Source organism: Penicillium cosmopolitanum (genome assembly GCF_028827165.1).
Source record: "Penicillium cosmopolitanum strain IBT 29677 chromosome Unknown utg000008l:1.0-4398992.0:1.0-4402845.0, whole genome shotgun sequence".
Lineage (NCBI taxonomy): Eukaryota > Fungi > Ascomycota > Eurotiomycetes > Eurotiales > Aspergillaceae > Penicillium > Penicillium cosmopolitanum.
Window position 1 is genome coordinate 515,927 of NW_026622678.1, and position 15,819 is coordinate 531,745.

General features: G+C 49.5%; 7 protein-coding genes across 7 annotated transcripts; 4 read left to right on the forward strand and 3 right to left on the reverse strand.

Moving 5' to 3' along the window:
- Positions 1-932: 932 nt before the first annotated feature.
- Positions 933-2,813, forward strand: N7509_006737 (WD40 repeat domain-containing protein; the record flags this gene model as incomplete). Its single annotated transcript, XM_056631374.1, has 3 exons — positions 933-980; positions 1,027-1,814; positions 2,039-2,813. 3 exons carry the CDS (start codon positions 933-935, stop codon positions 2,811-2,813), a joined length of 1,611 nt encoding a protein of 536 aa, XP_056486925.1.
- Positions 2,814-3,094: 281 nt separating this feature from the next.
- On the forward strand, positions 3,095-3,335 carry N7509_006738 (uncharacterized protein; the record flags this gene model as incomplete). The annotated part of the gene is made up of 2 exons (XM_056631375.1): positions 3,095-3,199; positions 3,225-3,335. 2 exons carry the CDS (start codon positions 3,095-3,097, stop codon positions 3,333-3,335), a joined length of 216 nt encoding a protein of 71 aa, XP_056486926.1.
- A 694-nt stretch (positions 3,336-4,029) lies between these two features.
- N7509_006739 (VAC14 family protein) lies at positions 4,030-7,338 on the forward strand (the record flags this gene model as incomplete). The annotated part of the gene is made up of 9 exons (XM_056631376.1): positions 4,030-4,097; positions 4,178-4,340; positions 4,397-4,567; positions 4,630-5,299; positions 5,364-6,136; positions 6,185-6,289; positions 6,344-6,462; positions 6,520-6,599; positions 6,653-7,338. 9 exons carry the CDS (start codon positions 4,030-4,032, stop codon positions 7,336-7,338), a joined length of 2,835 nt encoding a protein of 944 aa, XP_056486927.1.
- Positions 7,339-8,095: 757 nt separating this feature from the next.
- On the reverse strand, positions 8,096-8,429 carry N7509_006740 (uncharacterized protein; the record flags this gene model as incomplete). The annotated part of the gene is made up of 2 exons (XM_056631377.1): positions 8,096-8,295; positions 8,402-8,429. 2 exons carry the CDS (start codon positions 8,427-8,429, stop codon positions 8,096-8,098), a joined length of 228 nt encoding a protein of 75 aa, XP_056486928.1.
- A 786-nt stretch (positions 8,430-9,215) lies between these two features.
- On the reverse strand, positions 9,216-11,711 carry atm1 (ATP-binding cassette Fe/S cluster precursor transporter ATM1; the record flags this gene model as incomplete). Its single annotated transcript, XM_056631378.1, has 7 exons — positions 9,216-9,244; positions 9,317-9,533; positions 9,622-10,668; positions 10,732-11,000; positions 11,055-11,169; positions 11,226-11,285; positions 11,343-11,711. The coding sequence occupies 7 exons, from the start codon at positions 11,709-11,711 to the stop codon at positions 9,216-9,218; spliced, it is 2,106 nt and encodes a 701-aa protein (XP_056486929.1).
- Positions 11,712-12,179: 468 nt separating this feature from the next.
- N7509_006742 (AIM24 family protein) lies at positions 12,180-13,719 on the forward strand (the record flags this gene model as incomplete). Its single annotated transcript, XM_056631379.1, has 7 exons — positions 12,180-12,351; positions 12,416-12,534; positions 12,603-12,674; positions 12,733-12,903; positions 12,959-13,077; positions 13,131-13,350; positions 13,411-13,719. 7 exons carry the CDS (start codon positions 12,180-12,182, stop codon positions 13,717-13,719), a joined length of 1,182 nt encoding a protein of 393 aa, XP_056486930.1.
- Positions 13,720-14,067: 348 nt separating this feature from the next.
- N7509_006743 (alpha/beta hydrolase) lies at positions 14,068-15,165 on the reverse strand (the record flags this gene model as incomplete). Its single annotated transcript, XM_056631380.1, is given in 3 exon segments — positions 14,068-14,268; positions 14,280-14,902; positions 14,982-15,165. 3 exon segments carry the CDS (start codon positions 15,163-15,165, stop codon positions 14,068-14,070), a joined length of 1,008 nt encoding a protein of 335 aa, XP_056486931.1.
- Positions 15,166-15,819: the final 654 nt, after the last annotated feature.

Sequence of the window (15,819 nt, forward strand, 5' to 3'; positions counted from 1 at the left end):
TAGGGACAAGCTCATTGACCTGATTAACACCCAGTTAAAAGCAAAGCCATGGGTTAAATGGCTTGTTTCAAGTCGTAATTTGTCGAAGATTGAAAGGGGTCTAGGTGAATTCGCGTTACCTCTATCCCTGGAAGAAAACGAGAAGCATGTTTTGAAAGCCATCAACTCCTTCATTGACCACAAAGTCCAAAGATTGGCTAAGGATAGCGACATCGAGGGCAAAGATTTGGGGGAATGTTCTCGAACACCTGTATAAGAATGCAGATGGTACTTTTCTATGGGTCGAATTGGTGTGCAAGCAACTAGAAAAAGTCTCAACTCGCGAAATCGATAAGCTTTTGCCAGAATTTCCATCTGACCTGATATCCGTTTACGAGCGTCAGATGGAACGATTGGTAAATTTAAGACCAGCGGACTATGAACTCTGCAAGCAGATTTTGTCGGTTACCTCACTTGTGCGCCGACCTGTTAACTTGGAGGAATTAGCCTAGCTGGCAGACTTACCTTCGCCCACGAAGAAGGAGACAACGAGGCTGGTTAATGAATGTAGCTCTTTTCTGATCATTCGCAGAGGAAGCACAGTTCGTTTCGTGCATCAATCGGCCAAAGATTACTTGCAGAAGGACGGCCTACCTGAGATCTTCCCAGACGGGCTGAAAAGCCACGATCATGCTTTGTCGAGGTCTCTCCAAGCAATTGCCGTGACATTGAGGCGCGACATATATAATCTCAAGGATCCAGGTTATCTAATTGACAATGTCAAGGATAAAAGTCACGACCCCCTGGGCCCAGTGCGATATGCATGTGTATACTGGGGGGACCACCTTTGTGCAGATCCCAGAGAAGTAGATTTCGAAGAGGACGGTATATTGGACATGTTCTTACAAAGAGACTATCTTCACTGGATTGAGGCTCTCAGTCTCCTCAGAAGCATGTCGGCCGGAGTCTTCTGGATGTTAAAGCTTGAGAAACTGGTTACGGTTAGTAAAACAAACGATCTCGGAGATTCAAGCTTACAATTATTAGGCGTGGGGAGCATCAACTTCACTAATAGATCGCACGCGAGACGCATATCGATTTATACAGCACCACAAGCCTACGATCGAGGAAAGCCCGTTACAGGCTTATGCTTCTGCGCTGGTTTTCAGCCCAACTCGAAGCATTACGCGCAACCAGTTCATCACAGAAGAGCCCAACTGGATCAAAACAAAACCAATGATGGAGGATGACTGGAATTCATGTCTGCTGACCCTTGAGAGCCACAAGCAGTCCGTTCAAGCAGTTTCATGGGCGTCGAACAATATACTTGCATCGGCATCATTTGATGGGACTGTGAAAATGTGGGACATATCCACAAGTGACTGTCTTTCAACATTCCGTGGAAATGGATGGTCTATCTCATCTCTGGGATGGCTACGAGATTCAAAGCTTGGCTTAGTCTTGGGCGACGGAAGAATCGAGACATGGAACACAACCGAAGACTACAACCTTCCGCCGCTCAAAGATGGCGATCGGCCACTATGGGAACCTATTTTGAGCTTCAAAGATACAATTGAGCTATTCAAAGTAGCGTCTTGGTCTTCTCAAGGGACGCTTGCATTTGCCGTCGAAGATGGATCAATCTGGGTTCGCCCTGCCGTTTCTGTTACTCGACATCAGCCGTCAGTCCCATTCAAAGGCACCCACCGAGGAGTGTTTACACTGGCCTGGTCTCATGATGGCAGAATTGCGTCTGGTGCAAGGGATGGAACATTGAAGATCTGGGATACGGCCGATCGTAAATGCAAGCTGGCGCCTGGAGGTCATAGCGATGGGTCTATGCCCTTGCTTGGTCACAGGATTCCCAGAGACTTGCATCGGCTTCAAAAGAAAACATCATCAAAATCTGGGAAACTAAGAGTGGTCGCTGCACCGCTCGGGTCCAAGGCCAAAGCAATTTAATCCGGTCTCTTTCCTGGTCGCCAGATGGCAGACTCGCAGGTGCCGATGGCGAAACGATCAGAATATGGGACAGTGTAACTGGAAAATGTCTGTCTAGACTTGAGGGTCATAGCCATCAGGTCTGGTCAGTAGCCTGGTCAAAGAACGGGACTAGGCTTGCATCTGCTTCCCGCGACAAAACAATCAAGGTATGGGACGTTGCAGGAGACCGAAGGGAACAGCCTCTTCTAGGTCATAGCCAAAGGGTCAATAAGATTGCCTGGTCAGCGGACAAAACCAAGCTTGTATCCGTTTCAGAGGATGGCACTGTCATTGTTTGGGATACCTGCACTGGAGGATATATGCAGAACCGTATCGGCGATGTCCATTCAGTGGCTTGGTCAAAGGATGGCACCAGGATTGCGTTTGCGGCTGGATACAATGCTATCGTGATTTGGAACGTTGTCACTGGAGATCGTACACAAACACTCATGGATGAGAGCAACAATATAAGGTCTGTGGTCTGGTCAGAGGACGGGACTAAGCTTGCATCGGTATCGAAAGACCACCAGATAAAGTTCTGGGATCTCTCTAGCGAGAAATGCGTGGAAGCGGTCTTACAAGATGGCGCTTCAACAAATCCTATTACTTGGCCAGAGTACGGTGCTGAGTCCGAGACTCTTGATCTTGATTCTGTGCTTTCTTCAACAAATCTGATGACATATGGAATTGACCGAGAAGATTCATGGATAACCTCCAACGGGAAAAGACAGCTCAGGTTACCTCCAGGGTATCATATTGAGTGCTCGGCTATCCTGCCAGAGAGGATCGGAATTGGATGTGGCTCTGGACGTGTACTTACTTTTACAGTCTCAGAGACTACTGCGAGCTAGGTCGATAGTTGACACTAATCAAATGCGTCACTCGAATAAACCTTTGATAGTTCTCCTGGTAAATTTGTGACTGGCTTACGAAGCGCTGTCCCTTTCAAAACTTTCGTCTTTGTATTTGTTAGTGGAGGGATCAAGCAACTATAAATACTTGTGTCTGGCTAGAGTTAGCTTTCTCAATCTTCATTGTGCCATCCGACTCATTACCAAATTGACCCACCAATCTTATCATACAAACTTCAAAATTTACCTGGCCTATTGTTTAACTATCATAAAACCGAAAGATGAAGGTATCGCTGAATATTGTCACACCCCTGCTGGTCTTGAGTTCTGTTGTATCAGGTAGCCTATCGGGATACGGTATCTGCCAGGCAGGATGTGCAGGTATCGTGAAGGCCTGTTACTCGGCTGCAGGATTTACATGAGGAGCCACTATGGGTGCAACTGCACCTGCAACCATACTTGCCTGTAATTTGGACTCATCATTTGGAGCCTGCCAATCTGCTTGTGTATATGTATTGTTGATACCTTTTCCGTGAAAAATTAGTGGTTATCTGAGGTGTCTGTAAAGCAGACGAACTTGAAGAAAGATGTCCTTGTCCGCGAGCTACTTTCAGGAGTACGCTGAGAGAAATATTTTACTATCAGAGTTTCATGACTTTGACGAGTTCTTTCTTTAATTTCACTACCTAAATTCGCTATTTTTTAATGTGAACTACTTACTGGTATCTCGTTTGTTCTTATCCGTTTGCTAGTTTGCAGCATTCCGACATCCATAATACCACCCATCTAGCCATCAAAAAAGTAGAATAATAATTTAGAATTCTTAAACCTCTAAAGGCACTCTGTCAGTTCATTTGTTTCTCTCCTGTATGGGCCAGGCTATGCTGGTATAATACTGGTACAAGCACTGTCCCAGTAGTAGAGAGCATCGGGCCGAGCCCAGACCTGCGGTGAGTGTGTGACGTATGGTCAGCAGCACGCTTGGACTCCTCCCTGACTCCGCGTTGACAACGCATCTTCCACTTCCCCCACTGGTAGCTTTCCTGCCTTGTCAAGCTTCTAACGTGTCGGAGCTCCTCAAAGTGAATCTCCTTACCAGCCTTTCCGCAGATCGACCCTACCACAAGCTCGCCCCCCCCCATCCCGAACGCGAACCTCTCCGCCATGACCATTGCCTAATCGGAGCTCGGGACAGCATTCTCCGCCCGTTGAAGCAATGGATCAATCAATCCAGCGGCTGCTGAACGATAAGCTATACGATAAACGAAAACAAGGGGCTCTTGAGTACGTTAGTTAGAGCTTCATGAGGGCTCAAAACGCTCACTCGTGGCACGCACACCGCTAATGCGCAGCTCTTTTTGCAGGCTAGAGAAAATCGTCCGAGATGCTGTCTTCCGAGGAGAGCACGAGAAAATTGCCAGAATCGTCGAACAACTCTGTCACGACTATGCTTACGCCGTACACCAACCCCATGCCCGAAATGGCGGTCTAATCGGATTGGCAGCTGCCTCCATCGCCTTGGGATCGGTGAGTCAACACAACTAGAAGGAAATTGGGTGAACGAGGCTGATATACGGATCCAGGAAGGAGTGGCACCCTATTTGAGAGAAATCGTACCACCCGTCCTCGCTTGCTTCTCCGATCAAGATGCGCGGGTTAGATATTACGCTTGCGAGAGCATGTACAACATCGCCAAGGTGGCCAAGGGAGAGATACTTCTCTTTTTCAACGATATATTCGACGCTCTGGCGAAGGTGAGATGACATCGGATACACCTATGTTGCTACCCCATTACTGCTGCTGATATTCGTCCCAGCTTGCCTCCGATTCAGAGCTCTCAGTCAAGAATGGGGCTGAGCTACTGGACCGCCTCGTGAAGGATATCGTGGCTGAATCGGCAGCTTCATATGTCTCGGTACTACAGATATCTGAGAAGGAAGACCCAACCGATCTCGACGAAACCGAACTCCCTACAGCATTCTCTCTCGCAAAGTTCATTCCTCTGCTCAAAGAGCGAATCCACGTGATCGGGCCATACACTCGCAACTTCTTGGTTTCTTGGCTCACCCTGTTGGATACGATTCCTGATCTGGAGCTGGTTACATATCTGCCTGAATTCCTGGAAGGATTGGTGAAATTCCTCGGGGGCCCGAACAAAGACGTCAATGTTGCTACGCAAGGGCTCCTTGACCGATTCCTATCGGAGATCAAAAGAATCACAAGACTGAAGAAAGGTATTGCGGAGAGCCGCAAAGATCAGGAGAGCCGCAGACGCTCCGTGACGAGTGACTCAATGAGCTTTAGCGCCAAGACTGAGACCGATGCTGCCGATAAAAACGACATTGCGGTGGATGACTCCGAGTCCGGATCTCTCTTTGATGACGAAATAATACAAGTTGACGGAGACTGGATTCCAGGGCAGGACGTACAGATTGACCACCCTAAGATTTTGGATATCCTGGTCAGCTTTGTCGACACATCATACGGTATTTATCATTCCTTGCTGTTTCTTCCAGAATAAGTTGAACCTAACCATATTCATATCGATAGACGAAGAAATGCAACTTACTGCACTCAGGTGGATCGACGCCTTTTTCGAGATTAGCCCCGAGGACATTCTACCATTTGTACCACGGCTTTTAACCCAGGTGCTCCCGGCCATGTCAAGCGGCTCGGATCAAGTGCGGCAGGCAGCCAATCGTGTCAACAAATCCCTTCTTGAATACATCTATTCACTCTCTGATGATGCGGCGGATGATGTGCCTCAGCCTTCCTCCAGGGTGCCTTCAACCGCGCCTAGCAAAGAAAGCGTGGAACGAAAACCTTCAGAAATCGCGAGCATCGATGCCAGAAGATCGACGACAGAGACTTCTAGAGCTGCCACCCCTCGTAGTAGTATTGTTTCTACCCCAGTGCCACCCGTTGATCTTGACTATGCTGCAGCTGTCAACTCACTCACATTGCAATTTCTGAACGAGAATGAAGCCACTCGAGTAGCTGCGCTCTCATGGCTCATTATGTTACATCGCAAGGCCCCGCGAAAGGTGGTTGCGTTTAATGATGGAACATTCCCAGCCCTCTTGAAGACCCTTTCCGATCCTGCAGAAGCAGTTGTAACCAAAGACCTGCAGCTTCTGTCTCAGATTTCGAGAAACAGCGAGGATAACTACTTTGCGTCTTTCATGGTCAACCTATTGCAGCTCTTCTCCACCGACCGACATCTGTTGGAGGTCCGTGGGAATCTGATTATTCGACAACTGTGTCTTAATCTAAGCCCTGAACGGATTTATCGGACACTAGCCGATTGTCTTGAAAAAGAAGAGGTAATTTCTTTGATCGAACTACAAGGATTATCTACTCACGGTTATTAGGATATTGAATTTGCTAGTATCATGGTGCAAAATCTGAACAACAATCTCATCACTGCTCCAGAGCTATCAGACATGCGAAAAAGATTACGAAATCTTGACTCAAAAGTACGCCAACTCTTGGATTCCTCCTGCTCTCGATCGAAACTAACATAAACACAGGAGGGACAAATGTTCTTCGTTGCCCTCTTCAGATCCTGGTGCCATAACGCTGTCTCTACATTTTCACTCTGCCTTCTCGCGCAAGCCTATGAGCAGGCTTATAATCTCCTCCAGATCTTGTACGTTGCTTTACACCCTGCCGTATTCCCAGAGTCCCTATGCTAACTGATCTTCAGCGCTGAGTTAGAAATGACTGTCAATATGTTGATTCAGATCGACAAACTGGTGCAACTCCTCGAGTCACCGGTCTTCACATGTACGCACCTTTCATCCGAAACTATGACCAATACTAACGAGTAATTCTACCAGATCTTCGCCTCCAGCTTCTTGAGCCAGAAAAATACCCATACCTGTACAAATGTCTTTACGGTGTCCTCATGCTCCTCCCCCAAAGCTCAGCTTTCGCTGCATTGAAGAATCGCCTGAATAGCGTCAGCAATATAGGATTCCTCCACGCTGCACCCCGCAGGTACGGCATCTCGTCCCTCATGTCTAAAAATGAAATTACAAAGCTCACACTACCTCCTAGCACCGCGCAAGCAGGGCCATCATCATCAACGTACGACCGTCCCGGCGGCAGCCGTCTGAAAACTCGCGACGAGAACGGTATCCGTTGGGTCGAGCTCCTCGACAAATTCAAATTTGTCCAAGAACGAACGCGCCGAGCCCAGGCCTCGCAACACCAGTCACTCGATGCAACCGATTCTCTACATAACCCGTCCCTTACTGCCGCTCTCTCGGCTGCGACTGCAGACCGTAGCAGAGATCGGACGGGTCTTCCAGACATCCCCCGAGGCATGGTCGGAGGTTCTGGGGCTATGGGTCCCGGCGTGGGAGTCGCAGGCCTAGGTGTGGCGGGTGGTAGTGGTGGAGGCCGTGCGCTTGAACCGAAAGTCAGCAATTCGTCGTCTTTGCTTGGATCAGGACATAAGCATAAGTCAAGTCTTCCGAACCTGGGCCGTTTAGGGATCGGAAGTCGCAAGTCAAAGAAATGAGACGGCAGGATCAATTGTTTACTTTACGTCTTGCGCATAGCAGTGGTTTTAGCAAATACCCCTCATCATCTGCGCTGGCAAGCAGCCCAGCAGAATAGCTTTCTTGGTTTTTTTTTTTTTCTCTCTTGCTTTCCTTCCGTTCATAGTATACTTGAATTGTCATGTATCAGTTTAAGTGCAGATGTAGATAGAATGTTTCTACCAAGATACTAGGAGCAGTTCCGAAAATGAATCAAGGATTCGATTCGATTCGATTCGATTCAATAGTCGAGATGAACTTTGGAAAGGCTATATGGACAGTGAAGAAATCAAATGCAGGTAAAAGCATAGACAGTAGAAGCGAAGAGAGAAAAGTGCTCGGAAGCAGGAGGCATCAAAGTACATCGAGAAGCCATCCCACAACGCAAGAAGAAAGGTCTAGGTCAAACGAAATCCCAACTTTTAGGAATCGAAATCGCCAACATCATATGCACAGGCGGGGAAAAAATGGCGCCAAAGTGCAGAAAAAGGGGGGATCGAGGTCGTCGTGCTCATCTTCGCAGGGACATCACGCGAAGTCGAGAAGAGGGCCGAAGCCGAACAGAACAGAACATAATGGAGGAAAGGAAAGGAAAGCAAAACAGGTCGAGCAGGTGAAAGAAGAAAATGGCTAATGCAGAAAGAAGAGTAGTCAAAGTTCCAACGGCGCCGGGGCAAAGCGAAGCGAGACAGAATTCATCAACAGCGACGGGGAGGAAGTATTCATTCCTCCTCATCCTCACCGCATGCGTGAATCATTTGAGCCCCAGCCGGATGGTCGCCAGCTCCCTGTTGAGTGTTTGGAGACGGTGCTGCCGGTCGGGGAATTGGTGCCATTGGAGTAAACATACTCGCCATCAACGTATTGAGCTCCGGTGGAGAAAGTGCTGCGGTGCTTGCGGCGGGCGTAGCGCTGTTCGAGACGGTAGAGCTCGAGCTCTAGAAGGCGAGGGGTTAGCTTATCGTCCCATTGTGCATTGATTGCATGTTTGTTTCTTTTCTCTGGAAGGGTGTGGGTGGGTGTGTGGGTGTCGCGTGCACGTACTTGCTTGAAGCTTATCGATCAGACCCATTACGACGGTGGTTTTGTGTGTTTTGGTTGAATAAGGATATATCTTATTCTCGCTCGTGAGTCACTAGAATCGCCGGGAATTGCTGGCGATAATGCGTTGTTCTCGTTGTTGCTCCTATAAATGCAAGTCGGACGATCGTTCCCACATGCAGAGCAGGGAATAGAGCTGTGGTGGCCGGCAACGGACGGAAGTTCAACACCACGTCACTAGACTAACCATGGATTAGTGACATTCCAGCGATGGTAGGGTAATTGAATCAATGGGTCGGGTCATTTCATACCAGTTCAATGCAGGAAAGGAGGGGGGAGAGGGGGAGACACGAGGGAAGCGGGACTTTTTCTGCGGGTGCCACAAGGAGGTTGGGAGGTAAGGAGAGGTAGAGCGGGATTAAATTGGAATATCTTCCCCGGGTTTAAGTTCAAAGAAATTCAGAAAAGAAAAGAGTGGAATGGGGTTAGACCCGAAAAAAGAACGTGAGATGCAGTAGAAAGAAGAAAAGAAGAGGGACTTGAAGATGGAAGGTCGAGAATCGCAGGAGAAAGGGGGAAGTGGGGAGGGACGGCTTGGCGTGGAGAGTCCATACAATAGGACCGAGTACATGACAGCTCGATGGAGTACGGATATTCATCCTATCTATTCGCCACTGTTTCTATTTCAAGTTCCATGTTATATTCATTCCCACTCACGGCCCACTTCTTCCGTGCCTGAACGAGACAGAAAGTACATCTCATCCTGTTTGTTTCTACTGTATGTTCTAGGCCCCCCCTCCCCCGCCAACGTTTCATCCTACTCCTCCTGCGCTAACAGTTCCTGCGCTATATGTGCGTCAGCGTCGCCCTAAACAACTTCGGGCTTAGGGTTTTAATCAAGAAGGGGTCTGAGCGTACCGTTCCACAGTTCCGCATACACGCCATCAAGCTCGAGAAGCTCGCGGTGCGATCCGATCTCCACCACTTCTCCGTCCTTGAGCACCAGAATCTGGTCGCTGTCATAGATTGTGCGGAGCCGGTGCGCTACAAACACACTCGTCCGACTCTTCTCGCGCAGAATGCTGTTGATGTTCTGTAGCAGAGCCTGCTCCGTATAGGTGTCCAGGGCCGAAGTCTAGATGTTCCCACCAATTACGGTGGCTGGTCAGCCACACTTCCACGAATTACGCATCCTCCTCGGTTCTGATCACACGAAAACTTACCGCTTCATCGAAGAATAGTAGCTGGGGGTCTTTGAGCAGCAATCGTGAAATCGCTAGTCGTTGTTTCTCGCCGCCCGAGATCATCATCCCGCGTTCACCCACCGCGGTCTGATACCCGTCGGGCAATCGCTCTATCAACTGGTGGATGCGCGCACGTTCGGCCGCCTGCCGAACCTCCGCGTCTGAAGCATCGATCCGTCCATATCGAATATTGTGCGCAATGGTATCATTAAATAACGGGGTGTCTTTGGGCACCACGCCAATCGCCTTCCGGAGGCTGTCAAGTGATACGTCGCGAATATCCTGTCCGTCAATAAGAATTCGCCCCGACTGAGTGTCGTAGAAGCGGAATAACAGTCGCAGGATAGTTGACTTGCCGCAGCCGCTGGGTCCAACAATTGCGAACTTTGCCCCGGCCGGAATCGTAAAATTGGCGTTTTTCAGGATCGGGCGATCTGGGTGGTAGCCGAAAGTGACGTTCTCGAAGCGGATCTCGCCGCCGCGCTTCAATGCCAGGGGCTTTGCGTCAGGCTTCTCCTGGATTGTCACATTGACCTTTTGTAGGTTGAACAGCGTCTCCATGTCCAGCAGAGACTGGCGCAGTTCACGGTAGACAGATCCTAGAAAGTTAAGGGGCACAGATAGCTGGAAGACGAGCTGATTGACCATAACCAGGTCACCGACCGTCAGAGCACCAGTCGCGACTCCGTCAGCGGCAAGGTACATCATGCCGGCCAGTGCACTAGAGAAGATCATGTTTTGACCTGAGTTGAGGAAGGCCAAGGAGGTTGTCACCTTGATTGATGCATCTTCGTAGTTTTTTAATGCCTTATCGTATCGAGCAACTTCGAACTTCTCATTATTGAAGTACTTGACAGCTTCGTAGTTGATGAGCGAGTCGACGGCAACCGTTGCCCCGCGATTGTCAGCTGCATTGGCCTGGCGTCGGAATTTGGTTCGCCAGGCAGTTGTGGTAATTGTGAAGGCTGTATATGCAAGCATAGTTGAGACCGTAATGGCCGCAAACTTGGCGCCATATTGGTACGTCTAGAAGAAGGCATGAGGAGATGATCTCTGGTGAGTAGTGAGATAGAGAATGAAAGGCCATACCAGAATACCACACACGAGCGATATTTCAAGCGCTGTGGGAACGACATGGAAGACCATGGAGGTTAGCAAGAAGCTGATACCCTTGGTTCCGCGATCAATCGCCCGAGTCAAACCACCAGTCTGACGCGAGAGGTGAAAGCCGAGGTCCAATCGTAATAAGTGATCAAAGACATTTCCGGCAACCTTGCGAATGGCTTTTCGCGCAACGCTGGCAAAGACTGCGTTGCGAAGTTCTTGAAATAGAGTTGCACTAATACGGGTTACGCCATCTAGACAAGTCAGTTACGAGGAACATCGTTTTCCACTTGGCAGTAAGCCCATACAAGCAATGATCATGGAACCTGCAACAGTATAAGCAGTTCCACCAATGGCAGCAAAGTCCACATTCATGGAATCCACGATACTCTTGAAGTAGAAAGGAACCTCGACGTTGAGGATCTAGATCGATCAGCATATATAAAGAATAAAAAAGAAATATTAGCAATCAGACATACCTTAGCTCCTATGAGCAGTGATAATGCTGATCCCACACGAAGCTTCGTGCCCCAATCATCCTAACATGGGGTCAATACTTCCATTTCCAACCAGGCACGTGCCATCAAAAGTCATACCTTCGGCCAGAGGTATTTGGCCATTTCGCGCAAAATCGCCCAGTCCGCCTTCCGTTGTTCTTTGGTGGCTTTTGTCGACTCGCTCAGCAAGTCTTTCTTGGCCACGGCCTTCACTGTGCCATCTGGCTTCTCGATCGCTTTCGCATCGATGAGTTGCGACGCTGGCGGGGCGGGGGTCGGGATGGGATTGTTCTTCGCTGCGGGCAGGTCCTTGCTATCGGGGACCTTGTTGCGCAATTGACTGGTGCAGGTGAATGCGCGCAGTTGTGTCTTATTGAGTCTTGTCCATGGTGACGGTCCGGCGAAGCTCGGATGTGCGAACCGCGCCGCCGGGCGCCAACAGGGTGCCCGAGCTGCTTTGAGCAGCATTGGTATAATTTGGGGTGCTTGTTTGCCGCTGAGTGTGACTAGTATGGTCTTATTGTGCTCAAGGAAGCATAATGCAGCTCGTGCAAGGCGAATGGTGTGTACAGCTCCCTACTGATGGTCCGCGGGGGAACCTGGAGAGCTGCCGGCTTCGGAGGAAACGATAAGGTCGGGGTGGTTACGTTTTGACCACAGGTGTCGGTAATATCCAAGACAGTGAGAAGATAGAAATAAGGAGTAAAAATGGGGATCCGGCAGTAAAGAAAGGCAAAATCCCCCGGTGGGAGCTTCAGTAGTTGCTGTCGCAATCGGCGGCGGACGTGGTGTACTTTGGTAGTAGTTAGTTTGGGGCTGCGGAGGACCTTCGGCGCCACGATTTCCCGACGCAATCAGCGGCTGCTTTGCGCATCAGCTCCAACTCTGACGTAAAGTCCATTTTCCTGCCATCACTCGCTCATTGTGTCTGGAACCATGCGTCCAGTCCTTCAGCGAGGTGTTCGGACTCTGTCTTGGACTAGAGTGGTCCCTCGTGCCTCCCGACACGCGAGATGCATTCAGATTCGCGCGACTCCCTCCGAGGAGCCCACGGTCAACGGGGACCACTTGCCCCTCGCCAACACGCCTAGCTCGGCGGAATCTCGAGGTATGATGTTACATGGTGACTTCCAGTACAGCCTGTTTGATCATGCACTAATGAATCGAACTAGATGCCCGGTTTGATGTTGTCGGTGCGCCATACTCGCTCCTTTCGGTCGCCCTCTCGCCTTCGCAAAACCTATACACGCGCCGCGGAACTCTGGTCGGATTGAGTGGAAAGGCAGACAATGTACGCAACGAACGAACTGGAGAAGTTTGCATGTTGATAGGTTGTGGCGTGCTAACTACCCATCGCAGGTGGTTTCAACGTTGAGCGTTCTAGAACCCTTCCGCAGGGCTGTTGTCGGCACCCCATTTCTGTACCAGAAGGTGTGTCGCATGATATTCACTCACTCCTTACGACGAACCCGCAATTAACGACATTTAGGTCTCCTCGGCGAGCCCAGTCACAGCCCTCATCTCCGTTCGGTCTCCAAATACCTCCTTCGCCGTGGTGAATCTTAATGGTTCTGTGGATTGGATGGTCGCCCAACGGCGTGCATTGCTGGCATGGACAGGCCGGTCTTTATCCATTAAGCCAACAATCAACACTAGCCTGGTATGCTACGCCCATATGCCATGGATCTGGTATCGAATTGAGCTAATTTGTGCAGAGCTTGTCTCACTGGGGTAGTTCCGAAATCACTGGGCGAGGATTGATGGCCCTTGTCGGAAATGGCCAGATATACTCTGTGGATTTGAAAGATGGCGAGCAGTATATCGCCCATCCCAGGTAATTTATTCGCCATCGTGATGATTCCTTGTCAACGCTAATATCATTCGCAGCAACGTCGTTGCCTATACCATGTCCTCGAACCCACCTCGGCCTTATCGTTTCAAGTCCACAACCCTGAACTTCCAAGTTCCAGGCCTGAAGACCCTGCCCAGACTTCTACAGGGTAACAAATTCATTCGTGACATGTCCGACTCAAACACATGGAAGAACACCATGAGATTTCTTCACAAGCTTCGGACATGGTCTCGAATGACCATCTGGGGAGACAGGGTGAGTTTCTTTCTGCCACGTTTGTGACCGACTCGCACTAACATTTATGCCCTCTGTCAGCTCTTCCTTCAATTTGACGGGCCCGCGACTGTTCTCGTGCAATCCCGCGGACCCCGCGTAAATGATGTTCTGTCCGGCCGCGAAGTCAACGAAATCGCTGACTCCCCTCGAGGACTGACCCGCCCCCCTCAGCAGGTGGAATCTCAATCAAGAAAAGAGGCGGAGGCAGCTGTAAACGGTGTCCCGGAGATCGCTCGGTCGGTGGAGGACCTGAACCAGGAGATTGCGGGAATCAGCCAAAGCATTGCCAAGATCCGCAAGGACGGTAAGGTTGAGATCGAAGAGATTGGCCACACTAAGGCCATCTAGAGGCTCTCTTCACAAGTTATTTCTTTGCGTTGGAATTTTTTTCATGACCTAGAGGCGGTTTCTCTTTGACTGGTTTGCGACATCCTGTACAGTATTGCGAAAATCTTCGAACTTCGGCCATGTGTCGTTAGATCAATCATTATGTTTCCTTCGTTGAGATAATCGAGCTTCGGTGTGTCAATTATTAGGGCCGAGTATTCAAGTTGTATCACTATACGTGGCTGTGAAGAGACGACATCCATGGATTACAAACACGGTTCCTTGGCCTGTCGCTACAATCCGCCGACAAATCCGGCTTCGAGGCTGTTGTATTGAGATCCTTCTGTGGGTCTCTGTATCTAGATACATCTACAGAGCCGACTTCTGCAATCCACTGAAAAGATCATCAATGAAGTTCAACGCTTTACCATACGCCTCCTTCGAACGACTCGAGACCACCGATGTAGGATCAGTCGAGAACGCTTCCAAACCATGCGGTCCATCCTCAACAAGCAAGAGTTCCGACTTAACTCCCAAACCTTTCAACTGCTCATGTTGGTCAATGCTTTCCTGGGAGGAACAACCTCATCCGCAGTCCCATGCACAAAAATAGAAGGCGGATAAGAGTCGCCCACGAACGACTGCAAAAGACCCGATTTCAGGTCCGAAGGAAACGCCGCAGCTCGCTGCTCATAGTCCACCTTGTCCAGATCTCTACCAAGGCCATCTCGTCCGAAGATACCATCCAGCATCGTTCCGGAAATTTCCCAGTGGACTGTGAGTGCGAAGCGTCGCGATAAAGGCCCTCCCACGGACACATCGTCGCTGACAACTGTCTTGTCTGCCAAAAGCTCTGGAACAGCGTTCAGGTCGACAAACTTCGCAATGGATGTTGGTGGGCGGGCGCGTGTCCAGTGATCTAGAAGGACATTGCCACCGAGTCCGTAGACGGAGATCAGTGCGGCGGGCTTAGGGCTGGCGTAGATGCATGCTGCGCGGGCTGAGTATGCGCCTGCTGAAAAGCCGCTGACGGCGATACGGGTGAAGTCGATGGTGGTAGACTCTGGTAGAATGTTGTTGAAATGCGTGCTGGTAATAAATTGGAATAAATTCCTTGCGTCCTCAATTTGATCGAGAGCTGTGGTAGGGTGGCAGAGACGGTAATCTGCCGAGATGAAGATGTAGCCTTTCTCCTGGCAGTGGGCTTTTTTTCAGCGTTCAAAAATCGATTAGCTAGGTGGATGATTCACTATCTCTGGTGTTGCATTCATTCGATTACTCACCAAATAGCCAGTGAGGGAGACCTCCCCCACGACGTGAACCTGCCGTCATGCCGCCGCCATGGTAGTAGATCACCGCAGGTAAAGCCCCATTAGCACGAGGAAGGTAATAGTCAAGCTTAATCTCATGGTCGCCGACGGTGGAGTAGACCAAAGTTTGGCCTCCTTCTGGCAATTGTCGGTTCATGGTGGGAATGATATTCGAGATCGAGGGTTGAGGGGAATGTTGGATGTCCCTCGGTCTGCTGGAGGGGTTGACATGGCTGGATAAAGTCATTTCCGACCAACTCGTTGTTAAGGCTTCCCCACAAAATGTTGGCGTATATTAAACGCCAGTACTGCCAGTGTTTCTTGTTTTTCCAATGAGGGTCGACAACTTGAATGGGAAAAGAACCCTTCCACATGCATCAATAACTACTACCTACTAATAGGGCTGATGTGGTGAAGTATGGAAATGGGACTGAATGATAGAACGTAGTATTATATTAAACAATCTTACTCCGGAAGATAAATGAAAAAGAAATGCGTCATCTCGATTGCAACCAGACCAGAGATAGCCACGAGGTAAAAAGCAACCTTAAGCACATCTAATCAGTTCCCCGGGGCGACCGTGGGGCGTTAAAGTTATCAGATCTCCTATTTTCAGAAATACAAAAAATAAAAGGGAAGCTTCGAGCTTTCCAATTGGATAGATGTATGCTTGAATAGTCTGACTACCTTTCTCTTTTCTCTCCGGCAAATCTTGAATTATTTCACATGTTCCAAGGTTCACACCACACCACCATTGGAAAGGACAGGGAACCCTAACCCTGCTCACCTATCTACTATTCTGCCTGATACA